Here is a 13,625-nt window from a genome sequence, read left to right as displayed (position 1 = left end):
ATGTTACTCTTGGAGACATTTTTCTAAAAACTGTATATATATATATATATATATATATATATATATATATTGGTACTCAAACTTTTCAAATTAGCAGCCGACTATCTGGTCCCTCCATCTTTAGCGTCTCCTTTCAATATCATTTTTATACATTTCAATATTTTAAATTCCTCATATATATATATATATATATATATATATAATTATCTGTTTTTCTAATTGACCATCTGTACTCTATATATAGTAATTCATAAGAAATTTAAAAAGAAATCATGACGTTTAAGTTGACTTTGTTTTTTACCTGTCTGTTTTTATCGATCGGAATATGAAATTCAGTGCCTTTCTTCCCTGTAAAAAAAGTAATCATTTTTTTCTTCTGTTAAATTTACCGGTTCTCGAAAAAGATTTTTCCCCTTTTTTAAAATTCTTTTGTTGTGGAAAAGGAAAACTACGTGCTCTCCTTGCTGGGTATCTGGTGCCTTTTGAATATTTAATTAGAAAGGAGTCCATGATTTTTGAGGGGTTTTGTTTCTCTTTCTCGCATTGAGTTTTGAACTCTTCATCTTCAACTCGGTAACGCGCAGCTCAATTCGAAGATACATTCACATTTTTCTTCCACAAATTCTGGGGTGATTGATTCTCATGAGAGAAAGGTTTGGTTCATAACTCTCTCTGAATCAATTTCTGGTATGATCATGCCCTTTTTTTCTTTTGATTTGTTTCATAAATCTAGGATTTGAATTCTGGGTTTGATCTGTTTCTCTGAAATTATCTGTCTTTTTTTGCCTGATCCAATGTTTGTGTTGATTGGATCATTCATTCATTCTGCTTCATCAATTCCCCCCCCCCCAAAAAAACATTGTTGTAGGTTGAAGCAATTGCGTAGATGTTGATGAGTTTCTGGGTTTAGGGTTTTAGTTTAGTCTCAGTGTTCTGTCCAAATTGTGTTATATTTTCTTTTGAGATTTTCCATTGATTCCCGGCCTGATTGTATTCTGGAACATTATTGTTGTTATTCTCCAATGAGCTTCTCTGATAGACAATCCACAGAATCTTGCATCTGAAGCAGGTTTTGGATTGATTCTTTCATCAATTTCGTGTCTAAACTGGATTCACTTTGAAGTTTTCTCTTTGAGAATCTGGATCTATTTTTGGGTCTGTCCTGATTTTGGAATTAATCTGAAACAAGTTTGATTCTTTCTACTGAAATGATTTCTGAGTTTGATGGAATCAGCCTGGGTAACTTATGGGTTTGATTGCATTATAAAGCATTAGTTACTCTTTCAGATTCCCGAGTTCGGAACATGTTTGGAGTCTTCATTCAGTAACAAGTTCAGGATTTGTGAATTACAAGATACTTTTGTTTCTAATCCGATTTCAGAAACATAATTGTGTTTGCTTCTTGTTATCCCCCCTGAAATATTAGCAGAGATTTCAGCTGTCATTCTTTTATATTTTATAAATTCGGTTTCTAAATTGAACTCAGGCGATCTGTGGTCATAGTTACCTGAATGTTATTTGTTCTTAGTTGAGCTTTAGCAGAGATCGTGATTAGGCTTGCTTTCTCAATATGTTATGAATGTGGATATCTGCCTACGACTGTATAAAAAGTTCTGACCTAGTTAATGTGCAATCGCATGATATGACAATCATTTGGGGGTTTGTTCTTCGAGATTCTTATTACGGGTTCCATGTATAGATTTTAAGATCTCTTACCTTTTTTTTCTTCGTCGATTTGTCTTTTAAAATTTGGTTTAATGGATAAATTTTCAAGTAGATTGTAGATGTTTCTTGAGAGTCTTGGCTGCTTCTTTGGGGAGAACATTAATTTTATAAATTGTATTTGATTTGCTTCTCATGGTTGTAGATTCGACGCATGCATTCTATGATCAATTCTTTATCCGAGTTCTCCGAAAAAGATGGCTACTACACAAGTTTCCTCAGTGAAATCATGGCCGGATTCACGAAGTTTCACACGAGCTTTGGCTTTAGCCTTTTCTGAGTGGATACTGTTGTTCATGCTCTTCCTGCACGGAATATTTTCCTACTTGATCACAAAGTTTGCAGATTACTCCGAGCTCCAATCACCATGTGTTCTGTGCTCAAGACTTGATCATATTCTGGGGAAGAAACCTTTCAAACATTACTGGGATTTGATTTGTTCTAAACACAAATCTGAAATCTCTTCCCTGGTTTACTGTCACGCACATGACAAGCTCGTTGATGTTCATGGAATGTGCGAGACGTGCCTTTTCTCGTTCGCTACGATCAACAAGTCCAATGCCGAGACATACAGATTACTGGTTGGGAAACTGGGCGAAAATTCTTGCTTTGGTTTGAATAGTGATTCTTCGCATAGTTCACTTTCTCCAAGCATACGGTATTGTACATGTTGTAACCAGCCATGGCTTCCACGGGCTTATACTCAAGTGGCTGAACCAGAAGTTCCGTTCAACGTTCCTTCGGTTGGGCTTCTTAGAATCGAGAAACAAGCTGTACAGGCTCGGAATATCATCAAGAAAAAGGTTGGGTTTTATCATTTGCCACATGTCGGGTACTCCGAGCTCAAGATTCATTCAGATACGGAGTCTGAAGCTGTGTTTTCAGATGATGAAGAAGGAGCCGGTCTGTCTAAAGGGGATCAAAATACGTTTCAGACTGTGGACCTGGAGCCTCGGGTTATCACTTTGCCCTATGATATGGCCACTGACAAGCTGATAGACTCTGTCTTGTCTTCAGAGCCTTTGGTTTCAGATTCAGTCACTTATGCAGGAACAGACAAAATCGGGCATGGCCTGAAGGAACTTAATTTACAAGAGATCCATCGAACAATGATAGACTCTGTTCCTCAGCTTATCTCACTTGATGACTTCCCCGAGAAAGATCTCATTTCCTTCAGCGATGTCCCTTTAAGATCACATGCCAAGGAAATTCCTGCTAAGCTTGTAGAAGAAAGAGAGCAGATTTTCCCACATTATATCTCTTTAACAGACTTTATGGAACAGCCTGTGGATGTCTCTTCACAATTAGACATCCATGAAACTCCGATGAGTAGGTTAATGGAGACGGAGTTTATCACGTTCGATGATGATGTGCCCTCAACAATGGATGCTGGGAGAATTCCTGCCGATGTCTTAGACGGGATTGAACTTATACCCCTTAATGATATTCATGCCACAGCAGGAGCTCGGGAGAACGGCAATGTTGTTAGTTCGTTTAATGACGTTTCTCAGTCATTGTCTACAAACAAAATCTCTCTTGAGGTGTCGAACGAGAGTGAGAAAATAGCGGGTAATGGTACAAATGAAATCTCCCTTGAGGCATCCAAGGAGAGTGAGGAAAAAGCGGGTAATGGTACAAATGAAATCTCTCTTGAGGTGTTGAAGGAGAGTGAGAAAAAACCAGATAATGATATATGTGCGGCTTCTGAAGGTATTATCTCATCTTCGGAATCCATGGATCGCGTTTCTGAAGTTCCAACAATAAACGGTAAGTTCAAACTTTTTTATGAATTTAAGAATTCAAAAACTCGTTAACTCATCTTGCTTTGTATGAGAAATTTGGATCGAATTTGTTCTCCTTTAAGTTATATGTTCTGTTAGTAGGTTTTAAACGCAAGAAAGGTAATATAGTCTTGGTTCTTTGCTCATGGCTTTTCTACCATGTGAAGCAGGAACCGTCGAAGTTAAAGAAACAAATACTGCAGAAAACAACAAGCTTCACCTCGTCAGAGATGAAAACAGCACAACTCAGCCAGCTCCTAAAGCAAATCCCTCATCGGTCCTTTATGTGTCTGAAATGCCTCCAGAATCAGCTCCGGAATTGAATTCTTCTTCGTTCATGTCAATGCCAATAGCAACGGAAACAAACCCTTCTCGAGACGATTCTTTGACAGAAAGGAATGAATCTCTGGATCTTTTGGATGCATACAAGATTGCTGTAAGCAATGGGGTTCAGAAGCAAAGCTCGGGGGTACAAACCGAGCAGTTTACAGGAAAAGATTCTTGTAGAATCAGTGAAGACCTTAAATCACTGCTTACGCAAATATCAGCTTCTCAGGGGATTGAGTTGTTATCACCAAGAGATATAAGCCCCAAGATATCGGTAAGCAGTGAAGACATGAAAAACCTCGATGATATGCAGTTGCTACTTCAGAAAAGAATGCTCGAGAGAAACGAGAGCAACTTATCGTTGGATGGAGTTGCTGTAAACGAGATCGAGGGAGAATGTGAGATGGATCGGTTAAAAAGGCAGGTAGATCACGACAGGAAGTTACTGACGGGTTTGTATAAAGAACTGGAGGAAGAAAGAAACGCCTCGACAGTTGCAGCAAACCAAGCCATGGCTATGATCACGAGGTTACAAGAAGATAAGGCGTCGTTCCAGATGGAAGCCTTACAGAATCTGAGGGAGATGGAAGAGCAAGCCGAATACGATATGGAAGCGGTACAGAAGTTGAATGAACTGCTCTCCGAAAGAGAGAAAGTGATTCAAGATTTAGAAGCTGAGCTTGAGTTTTACAGGGAAAAAGCGGAAGAACATCATGAAACATTGAAAAACCCGGATGAATCCGAGACTGCAGAGAAGGCATCTGAAGCGGAATCTCCTCATAAGAGAACGATACAGAACTCATCACTAGGGTTCGACGATGAAAGATCATACATCACCGATTGTCTGGAGAAGATAGAGAAGAAGCTCCAACTTTGTTCCAACCATGCAGACATATCAAATGGCCTGAACCATGTAAATGGCGATGCTTCCCATGAGAAATCCAAATATGTGGCTTCTTCAGTGGAAGATGAGGTCTCTGAGCTGCACGAAAGGCTCGAAAGGTTAAAGGGAGACTTATACTTTCTAGAAAATGCTATAAACTCACTTGGTCATGGGAGCGAGGGGGTGCAATTTGTCAAGGAAATAGCTTCTCACTTGCAAATACTACGAAAGCGACATGAGACTGCCAGTTGAAACTTTCACAAAAGGTATGTGTTTTTCAGTTTCTCACTTTCTTACATGACATTTAGCTGTGTTTTGTTCCAGAACCGGCTCAGCTTAAGACCAACTGTTTAGCCGGATACCAACCACTAGGGTTGGGGAAAAAACCCCTGAATCTTGGATACCTAAGTAGTATATGAGATGATATCGGGTTATATAACATCGGGAAATTTTGGGATTGGATTCGGGTAACCGAAATATTTTGGATACCTGACCCAAACCAACTCTCCTAATATATAATATGTATGTTGGAAAATTCCAAATTTTGGATATAAACTCGCATTTGGATACTTTGGATACCGAAAAATTATTACGAGTAGTCGGTTTTTTGCCATCTGACCAAAATGATTCTAAAACCGGGGTAATATCTCATGATACATAGATGTATAAATTTGGATTTAAATAACTCGAAAATTTCTAATATTCAATCTGTATTTGCCTTACTAACTGGATACAGAGAGAATGGGAAATGTACACTCTTTGATTGTTGATGGTTCGCCATTTTAAACAATTTTGTGAAGAAAAAACATTTCCCTGTTTTCAAAACCGATCCTAACCCTTGAAAAAAACTGGTTCAACTTGAGGAATCCATACTAGAACCTCGATTTGGTTTGGTTTGGTTTGGTTATGATGATTAGATTTCGGTTCGGTTTTGAATGCTTTGAATTCATATACCCTAGTAGAGGGAACTCTTTTAAGCTATAAGCTTCCATTTCCTTATGTGCTTCTATCTTCTTTTGTCAGGTAGCTTACTGGAGAAGTTATCAAACCAAGGATCTTTGAAGAAGATTACATAAACTAAAAGAAAAAAAAAAGAATGGTGAAAAGCTCCAGAAACTGTACAGCATCTTCATGGGGTTACCCTTGTGCACAGTTAAAGGAATTTTTATGATTTTACGGTTTGATCCTTTCTTCCATTTGTATTCTTTTAGACCCCGTAATTTTTTTTTTCTTATGGGGTAAAGTTCTTGGGCAACTGTTAATTTTTTTTTCATCGTATAGATTCGCAGTGTATTCGTTCTTTCTAACACTTGTGAATGAGTGTGGGTTTGTTTGTATTCTACGTTTGGTTTTCTTTTGGGGACTAGATTGATTGTTTTGAATATATGGGGGCTGTGGTGAAATTATGTAAGATTGCAGTTACATTTTCTATTTAAATGGCCAAAATGTGATATATTACATATATAGTAAATATTAATGTTGTGAATTTACGCAATACCCCGGAGTAGGGTTGTAAAATGGGCGGGCTGGGTCGGGTTCGGGTCGGACTTAGTTCGGGGTTAGATTTTTTCGGGTCGGACCGATCCGTCTATTTATTTTTTGGGCCTATAATCGGTGACCCGGAGCCTGGCCCTATAGGACTTCTGACGGTTCGAGTCGGGTTTCAGGTTTTTCTATTTAATAAAAAATAAATAATAATATATAATAATAATAATAATTTAATAATTTGAAAAAAACAATAATAAATTTTCATCTATTTATTTTTCGGATTCTATTGACATCCCTACCCGGAGGATCGGAGGATCTTTTGATGAATTGAAGATAATGATATAGATGGAATCTATAAATTCATAAAGAAAAATTGGAAATATTTATAATTTATTAATTTAGAAAACATGATTTATAATTTTGAGTGTTAAAATCAAATGTGAGAAGAACACACTTTTTTTTTTTTACAAAATTCATAAAAAGGTTTTTTTTTATAAAGTCATAAAAAAAAGGGTGGCAATAAAAGCTGCAAAGATTCTCTTTTCCAGACAGTGGAGGGAAAAAAGATGATTCTGAAGCAGAGCTCCGCAGCAATATCCGTCGCCGGAAAATCTGATCCCATCTTACGTTCTTCGCCTTCTGCTTCTCGAGTCGGGCTTTCTCCGGCGAGAAGAGTCCGCCCTTGCCGGGGTTCCTTCATGGAGAAGCCGCATAACCTTCATTCTTCACCGTCGACGAGATTCAATCCGGTGTTGGCTTGTCGGGCCACGGCGACGCGTCGCTCTGACGGGAAATTTCCGATCAGGTGAGTACCTCTGACTCTTTCGGTCTCGGACTTGGATACTTCGATTATAATCTCAGGGCATGGTTGATTGTGCAAGGATGGCTCAATTTAGCTGCTCTCAAATTTTGAATTTTTTAAGATTTTATCCAGAGTATCGATGCTGTTAGAGCAAAGCCTTTCATTCTTCAGCGTTTTGCTGAGCTGGGTTTCGATTGTTTTCTGAAATTTGTCTATGAGGTTGAATATGTTGTCACGAAGAGGAACTTATATTGGAGTTCTGAATTTTAAACGGCTTGCAGCAAAGAAAGAAAGTGAAGAAAATAATGGCAATACTCTGTTTGAATTTGCTGAGAATTGTGTGTTTTAGTCTTATTAGTTTCGAACTGAGTACTTGAAGCTTGTCTGGTTTGGGAAAAGAACTGGTCTCTAACTGTGATAGGGTTTTTTGGGTGTACTAGCGAGAGGAAAGAGGACACGCCCGTTCATGGACTATCAGAGATGATTGTTGGGGTCCTTGGGGGTGGACAATTGGGCCGCATGCTTTGTGAAGCAGCTTCTCAAATGGCTATCAAAGTGATGGTTTTAGACCCTTCTGAGAATTGCCCGGCTAGCGCATTGTCTTACAGTCACATGGTTGGAAGCTTTGACAACAGTGCAACGGTTAAAGAGTTTGCAAAAAGGTTCCTTTTTTTGTTTGTTTCTTTTATCCTTTAGGTTTCATTTGTTTACTTCCGTAAAAAAGGCGACGACTCTATCTCTTTTCTGTTTCTCATGGTTGTAAGATGTGGAGTTTTGACTGTGGAGATTGAACATGTTGATGTGGAAACACTAGAAAAACTCGAGCAACAAGGAGTGGATTGCCAACCTAAAGCCTCAACTATCCGGATTATCCAGGTTTGTAACTTAATCAAATGGTCTTTCTTTAAGTAAAAAGAACTATTCATGCTAGTTGCTTTTGCTTCTTTCCTAATGATTGTACTTTGCCAAGCAATATGGATTAAATGTTCGATATTTTTATATTTTAGGATAAATATATGCAAAAAGTTCATTTTTCTCAGCATGGCATCCCGCTTCCTGAGTTTATGCAGGTTAGGCACTTTCTCCGGTTTATTGATATAAACAGTCAAATAGCTACAAATAAACTGAAGATTAAATAAATTCTTTAACCATTAAACAGATAGATGATATGGAAGGAGCAAAAAGAGCAGGTGAAACTTTTGGATACCCTCTTATGATCAAGAGCAAACGATTGGCATATGATGGGCGTGGAAATGCAGTTGCCAAAAGTGAAAATGAGCTTTCTTATGCTGTAACTGGTAATCCTTTGATTAACCATGTAGTTTATGTGTCCATCTTGTCATGTGATTTCACGGATTAGAGATATTTAATATTTTACATGCTTATTGAGTAAAATGTCACAATTGATGTGGAAATAAGAAACCACAAGTTACACACAGAGATTATGTATCTAACAGGGAATGAAGTTTTTGTTATCTGACATAATTTTTTTACTAACAGTCATATTTCCTAGAAAATCCTCGTAATCAAGCAGCATCTCTAGCACTGATCATTTATCGATGTTAAATTTTTTCTACTCTGTCAGATCTGAGTTCTCCATTGTGATTTTTGTTTGCATCAGTTGCTTGTTTTAACTTTACAACTTCTTCTTTTTTCCCCAGCCCTTGGAGGTTTTGACCGTGGTTTGTACGTGGAGAAATGGGCACCATTTGTGAAGGTTGATGTCCAAACTTAGATCATGAATCTTTTCTTGTTGCAATCATTTATCTTTGCCTCAATACATATAATAATTTATGCGTTTAATTTTAGGAGTTGGCTGTTATTGTCGCTAGGGGAAGGGATGGTTCCATGGTTTGTTATCCTGTTGTTGAAACTATCCACAGGTATTCCAAAGTGCAGTATCATATATATATGAGATTCAAGGCAGACGGATTCTATATGTCTAATACTTTCCCTTGTTTTTTTTTTTGGTTATAGGGAGAACATATGCCACATAGTTAAAGCGCCTGCTGATGTGCCCTGGAAGATTAAGGAACTTGCAACTGATGTTGCTCAAAAGGCTGTTGGTTCTTTAGATGGTGCTGGTGTTTTTGCAGTTGAGTTGTTCTTGACAAAGGATTGTCAGGTAATGAGTTCAGGCATTCTGATTTACATTCCATGAATGAGAGGGAAAGAAACTGAAGTTTCCATTTCTAATTCGATATTAGCTAACCAAAGTTTTTAGTCCTTTTCAGATTTTGCTAAACGAGGTTGCACCTAGACCGCACAATAGTGGCCATCATACAATTGAGTCATGTTATACTTCACAATATGAACAACACTTGCGGGCTGTGGTCGGTCTTCCACTGGGTGACCCATCGATGAAAACTCCGGCTGCCATTATGTACAACATGCTGGGTGAAGAGGACGTAAGTTCACAGCCCTTTTCTTTATTTTTACCATTGTACGTGTTTCATTATTATTTTTTGTTTTCTCATTGTGTTCTAAAGTGAAGTTGCCTATTTGTTTACCCTTAGGGAGAAGCCGGTTTCAATTTGGCTCATAATCTTATAGGAAGGGCTCTGAGTATTAGAGGGGCAACTGTACATTGGTATGACAAGCCAGGTATGATCGATCACCTTGTCCTTTCACGTTCTGCTCGGTTTCGGCCAAAGCAAAGCATATGATTACTGATGAACTTCAATGATAAAATATGTATATATATATATTCATTTCAGAAATGAGAAAGCAACGGAAGATGGGTCACATTACCCTTGTTGGACCTTCTTTGGGTGTTGTAGAGCAAAGGCTGCAATGCATGTTAAACGAAGAAAGTGATGAAACAGCAGGTCAGTTCCCGTTGTCTGTGTTTGTATCTCTGGTAAATGTTAAATCCATAAAAAAATTTCAATCTTTGAACTGATTTCTTCTAGAGGTGTATGCCGTTGGCGATCTTGACCAAATATGCTGAATCATCATCATGCACATGCATTTCTTGGCCAGGACTTTGATGATATCTTAAAATGGATCTACAATATTAAACTGTCTATATATATTGTAGAGACGCCTCGTGTCGGGATCATAATGGGTTCGGATTCGGATCTTCCTGTGATGAAGGATGCAGCCAAAATTCTCAGCACGTTCGGTGTGACCCACGAGGTAAATATAAATCTTAGGACTCTCTAAGAAAAGGTCTCTTTTGGCATAATCTTAACATTAAAGCATCATCCTTTTGGTTTGGTTTGGTTTTACAGGTGAGGATAGTTTCAGCTCATCGAACCCCCGAGTTGATGTTCTCATACGCAACTTCAGCTTGTAGCCGAGGAGTTCAGGTCATAATTGCCGGCGCTGGTGGTGCGGCTCACTTGCCAGGTTTGTCTGAAACAATGAATTTTGGCTCTGTGGTCAAGTTTTTGCATTTTAGTGATCCAAGTATGCCTTTGAGTTCAGGAATGGTCGCTTCACTTACTCCTTTGCCTGTGATCGGAGTTCCTGTACGTGCGACCCGATTAGATGGTGTTGATTCACTTCTCTCCATCGTTCAGGTAATTATGATTGGCAATCTACTATTTGTTTTGAGTTGGGTGGGCATGGGTCTCGTATCCGAGTTTTTTTAGGGTACCCGGCTTTGATCTCGCCCACATGGTTTTCACGGCCGAAATATCTCAGCCTTGCCCTCGTGAGAGGCCGACGAGGCAAGTGTGAGGAGAGGGAGGGGCATGTGTGAGGAGAGGGAGGGGCATGAGGCGAAGACCGAAGGTGGGTGAAGCCAGAGGACAAGGAGAGAGAGTTAGGGGATGTACTTGGAGACAAGCTGTGAGGGCGAGGTGGAATCGCCCTCGCTCCTCACTCAGGACACTCCAGTCTCAACCCTCTCCTCTTGATCCTGAATCCCGATTTAGGGCTATAATTCAAGACTGGCTGCCATCAGGTCGGGTCGGGTTTCACGAAATCACGGAAAAACTCTAAGCAAAGCGTCGCTCAGCCCTCTTGGCTCTTGCCTCCATCGCCCTTCAATGCTTTTGCCGACGCCAACGCGATCACGCCAACGCGATCTCGCCACCTCTCCTCCTCTTGCTCGGTACCCGCGGGTTTCGGGTGTTTCATAATTGTTTGCATTGTCTTACCCATGATTTTTATTTTTTGTTTGTAAAAAAAAAAAAAGATGCCAAGGGGTGTCCCAGTTGCAACAGTTGCGATAAACAACGCCACCAACGCAGCTTTGCTCGCTGTCCGGATGTTGGGAATTTCCGATTCTGACCTTATCTCCAGGTTTTCTCTCTCTCTCTCTCTCTCTCTCTCTCTCTCTCTCTCTCTCTCTCTCTCTTTCTCTCTCTTCCGACCAGACAAATGTCTTATGATGACTGTATCTTCAGGATGAGCCAATACCAAGAAGACATGAGAGCAGAGAACATGGTTAAAGGCGAGAGGCTTGAAACTGAAGGTTGGGAATCATACTTGAACCATTGAATTTTCCGGTACGTTTTCTCGCCGGAAAATGTTCACCCTACAAGTCAGAATCGGTTTCTTCTCCAGTTATCAAGACTCGGAACGATTCTTGACTTCATTTTTGCAGCCAGGAAAGTTCTCAAAGAGTGAGCAACATAAACCGGAAGCAAAACTTCCGGTTTTCGAGTTATCCTTGACCGATGATTGTATCGATAGTTCTTTTTTTGGGTTTAGTTCCCTGGATTTTGTCTTCCGGTTTAACTTTCGAATTTCAAATGGATATTTGATTAATTGAGAATAAATATGAATTGCTTACTTATTATAATGGTGTACTTTGTTATGTACTTTAGAAGTATTGACTATTGAGTTGGTTTATGCTTAATTTCATGAAAATTGGCTAAATCGTTTTCTGACAAACCGGTCAATACTGTCGGTCGGATTGGGCTATTTGGCCTGTGGCTTTTCCGGTTTAAGACCATGTGTAATTTCGCAAAGTAAAACACTATTTGACCAACATGCATATAAATCTATATTTTAAAATAGTTTAAAAGATTATTGATTAAGTAAATAAGATTTTATAATTTTATATTTTTAAATTATGATTTATGTAACATAATAAAGACCAATGTTTACTATATATATATATATATATATATATAGAAAGCAATCAAACTGCCTACGGATAAAATCATTTTCTCAAAGTTTTGTACTTTACTTTCTAAATAATGCTATAAATTAATTAATTTTCTTATATCAGAAAGTAGGGGTGTCAAAATAGTTGGGTCGGGTCGGGTCGGCCCGAGTCCGACACAAGCCCGAATATTTACGGGTCGGGTCTGCCCAGCTTGAAAAACCAACGGACCTAAAATTTTTGGCCCAGAGCCCGACCCTATGGGTTTTTTCGGGTTCGGCTCGGGCTTCGGGCTTGAAAATTTTAAAAAATAAAATACAAAAAAATTATAAACAAATTAAAATACAAAAAATTTAATACATTATAAAAAGATAAAAAAAAAATAGATAACAAAGTTATATATTTTGATATAATATAAATTAAAATTTGAATTTTTTTAATTTTATATAGTAATAAATTTTTAAAAATGATAAATTAATATATTTTTCAATTGGAATAAATATTTGAAACTAATAGTATTATAATTTTGATTATATCATTTATAAAAATATTATTTAAACAATAGTATTTAAAAGATAATTTTAAAAAATTGTGATAAAAAGTTAATCGACTGCTACAGCCTACAAGTGCTAATACAAAAACAAAAATTAGAGTATCAACAACCAAGCCTTCAATGGTTGTAGTTTTTAAAGTTTTTAGAATCTAAAAGCCAAAAAAACTATAGAAAATGGAACATAGTTTACCGAATAATGTTCTGTATATTATTGTTTTCAACGTTTCTTCATTGTTAGATGTGCATACTTCTTCTTTTCCTTCAATAAAAATTATCATTCAAGTTTTTATAAGATTAGTTTTTCTAGAAACTTGATAAACCATTTTACCAGAAAAAGCAATGAAAAACCAAAAGTGATTTTTTTTTAGTTTTCAAATATTATAGAATCCAAAAACCAAAAGCCAAAATCTAAAAACTAAAAACAAAAACCCAAAATAAAAGTCATCCCCAATTTTGGGTTGGTGAGATAAAAACAACTAAATATTTAAGAAATAATAATATTCAATAAAAATAGGAACTATCAAAGTTTTAATTTAAAATCAGATAAAATTTGAAAAAAATAAAATAAAATCATAAGGTTAAATCCAAGAAACATAAATATAATTTTTGTGTTTGCTCTAAAAATCTAAGATACAAAAGAAATTTAGTATGTTTTTCCTAAAACAAAAAGCATTTTATAAAAGGTAAGCTTAAATAACAAATTATGTCAGACATATTATCGAGTTTATACGATGTTAATAATACACTTGTTATGTGATATGCAATCCATAATCTCCGATCATCTTTTTATGCGATATATGTTGTGTGCTAAATTTTAATTAGATCAATGATATTAATAAAATTTATCTTTAAGCCACTTCTAGCAAAAATGTATAAACTGATAAACATATACTCTGTGCAGTTTTAATCTGTTTTTTTTTTTAAATTTTTATCAACAAAATTAAAAATATAAACTATGTAAATTAAAGGTTTCAGTGGAGACAGACACCCAAATGTTGGTTTCCGCTCGA

At 37.3% G+C, this 13,625-nt stretch overlaps 2 protein-coding genes across 3 annotated transcripts; both read left to right on the top strand.

Moving 5' to 3' along the window:
- The first annotated feature begins 478 nt into the window (after window positions 1–478).
- Window positions 479–6,119, top strand: LOC104808028 (myosin-binding protein 1). The gene is made up of 4 exons (XM_010533512.2): window positions 479–653; window positions 1,868–3,489; window positions 3,674–4,979; window positions 5,737–6,119. Exons 2-3 carry the CDS (start codon window positions 1,920–1,922, stop codon window positions 4,963–4,965), a joined length of 2,862 nt encoding a protein of 953 aa, XP_010531814.1. The 5' UTR covers window positions 479–653; window positions 1,868–1,919; the 3' UTR covers window positions 4,966–4,979; window positions 5,737–6,119.
- Window positions 6,120–6,729: 610 nt separating this feature from the next.
- On the top strand, window positions 6,730–11,750 carry LOC104808027 (phosphoribosylaminoimidazole carboxylase, chloroplastic). 2 transcript variants are annotated; one of them, XM_010533511.2, is made up of 17 exons: window positions 6,730–7,006; window positions 7,444–7,665; window positions 7,768–7,879; window positions 8,011–8,073; window positions 8,163–8,301; window positions 8,665–8,720; window positions 8,813–8,886; window positions 8,981–9,128; window positions 9,238–9,411; window positions 9,520–9,607; window positions 9,721–9,831; window positions 10,044–10,141; window positions 10,237–10,354; window positions 10,433–10,527; window positions 11,148–11,254; window positions 11,359–11,460; window positions 11,559–11,750. In XM_010533511.2, the coding sequence occupies exons 1-16, from the start codon at window positions 6,768–6,770 to the stop codon at window positions 11,450–11,452; spliced, it is 1,938 nt and encodes a 645-aa protein (XP_010531813.1). In that variant the 5' UTR covers window positions 6,730–6,767; the 3' UTR covers window positions 11,453–11,460; window positions 11,559–11,750. The 2 variants fall into 2 exon arrangements, with proteins under 2 accessions (XP_010531813.1, XP_010531812.1); XM_010533510.2 differs by having other exon boundaries at window positions 11,359–11,750.
- The last annotated feature ends 1,875 nt before the right edge of the window (window positions 11,751–13,625 follow it).

This window comes from Tarenaya hassleriana, unplaced genomic scaffold, assembly GCF_000463585.1.
Source record: "Tarenaya hassleriana unplaced genomic scaffold, ASM46358v1 Cleome14, whole genome shotgun sequence".
NCBI classification, from domain to species: Eukaryota; Viridiplantae; Streptophyta; class Magnoliopsida; order Brassicales; family Cleomaceae; genus Tarenaya; species Tarenaya hassleriana.
This window is presented reverse-complemented; position numbering and strand designations above follow the sequence as displayed.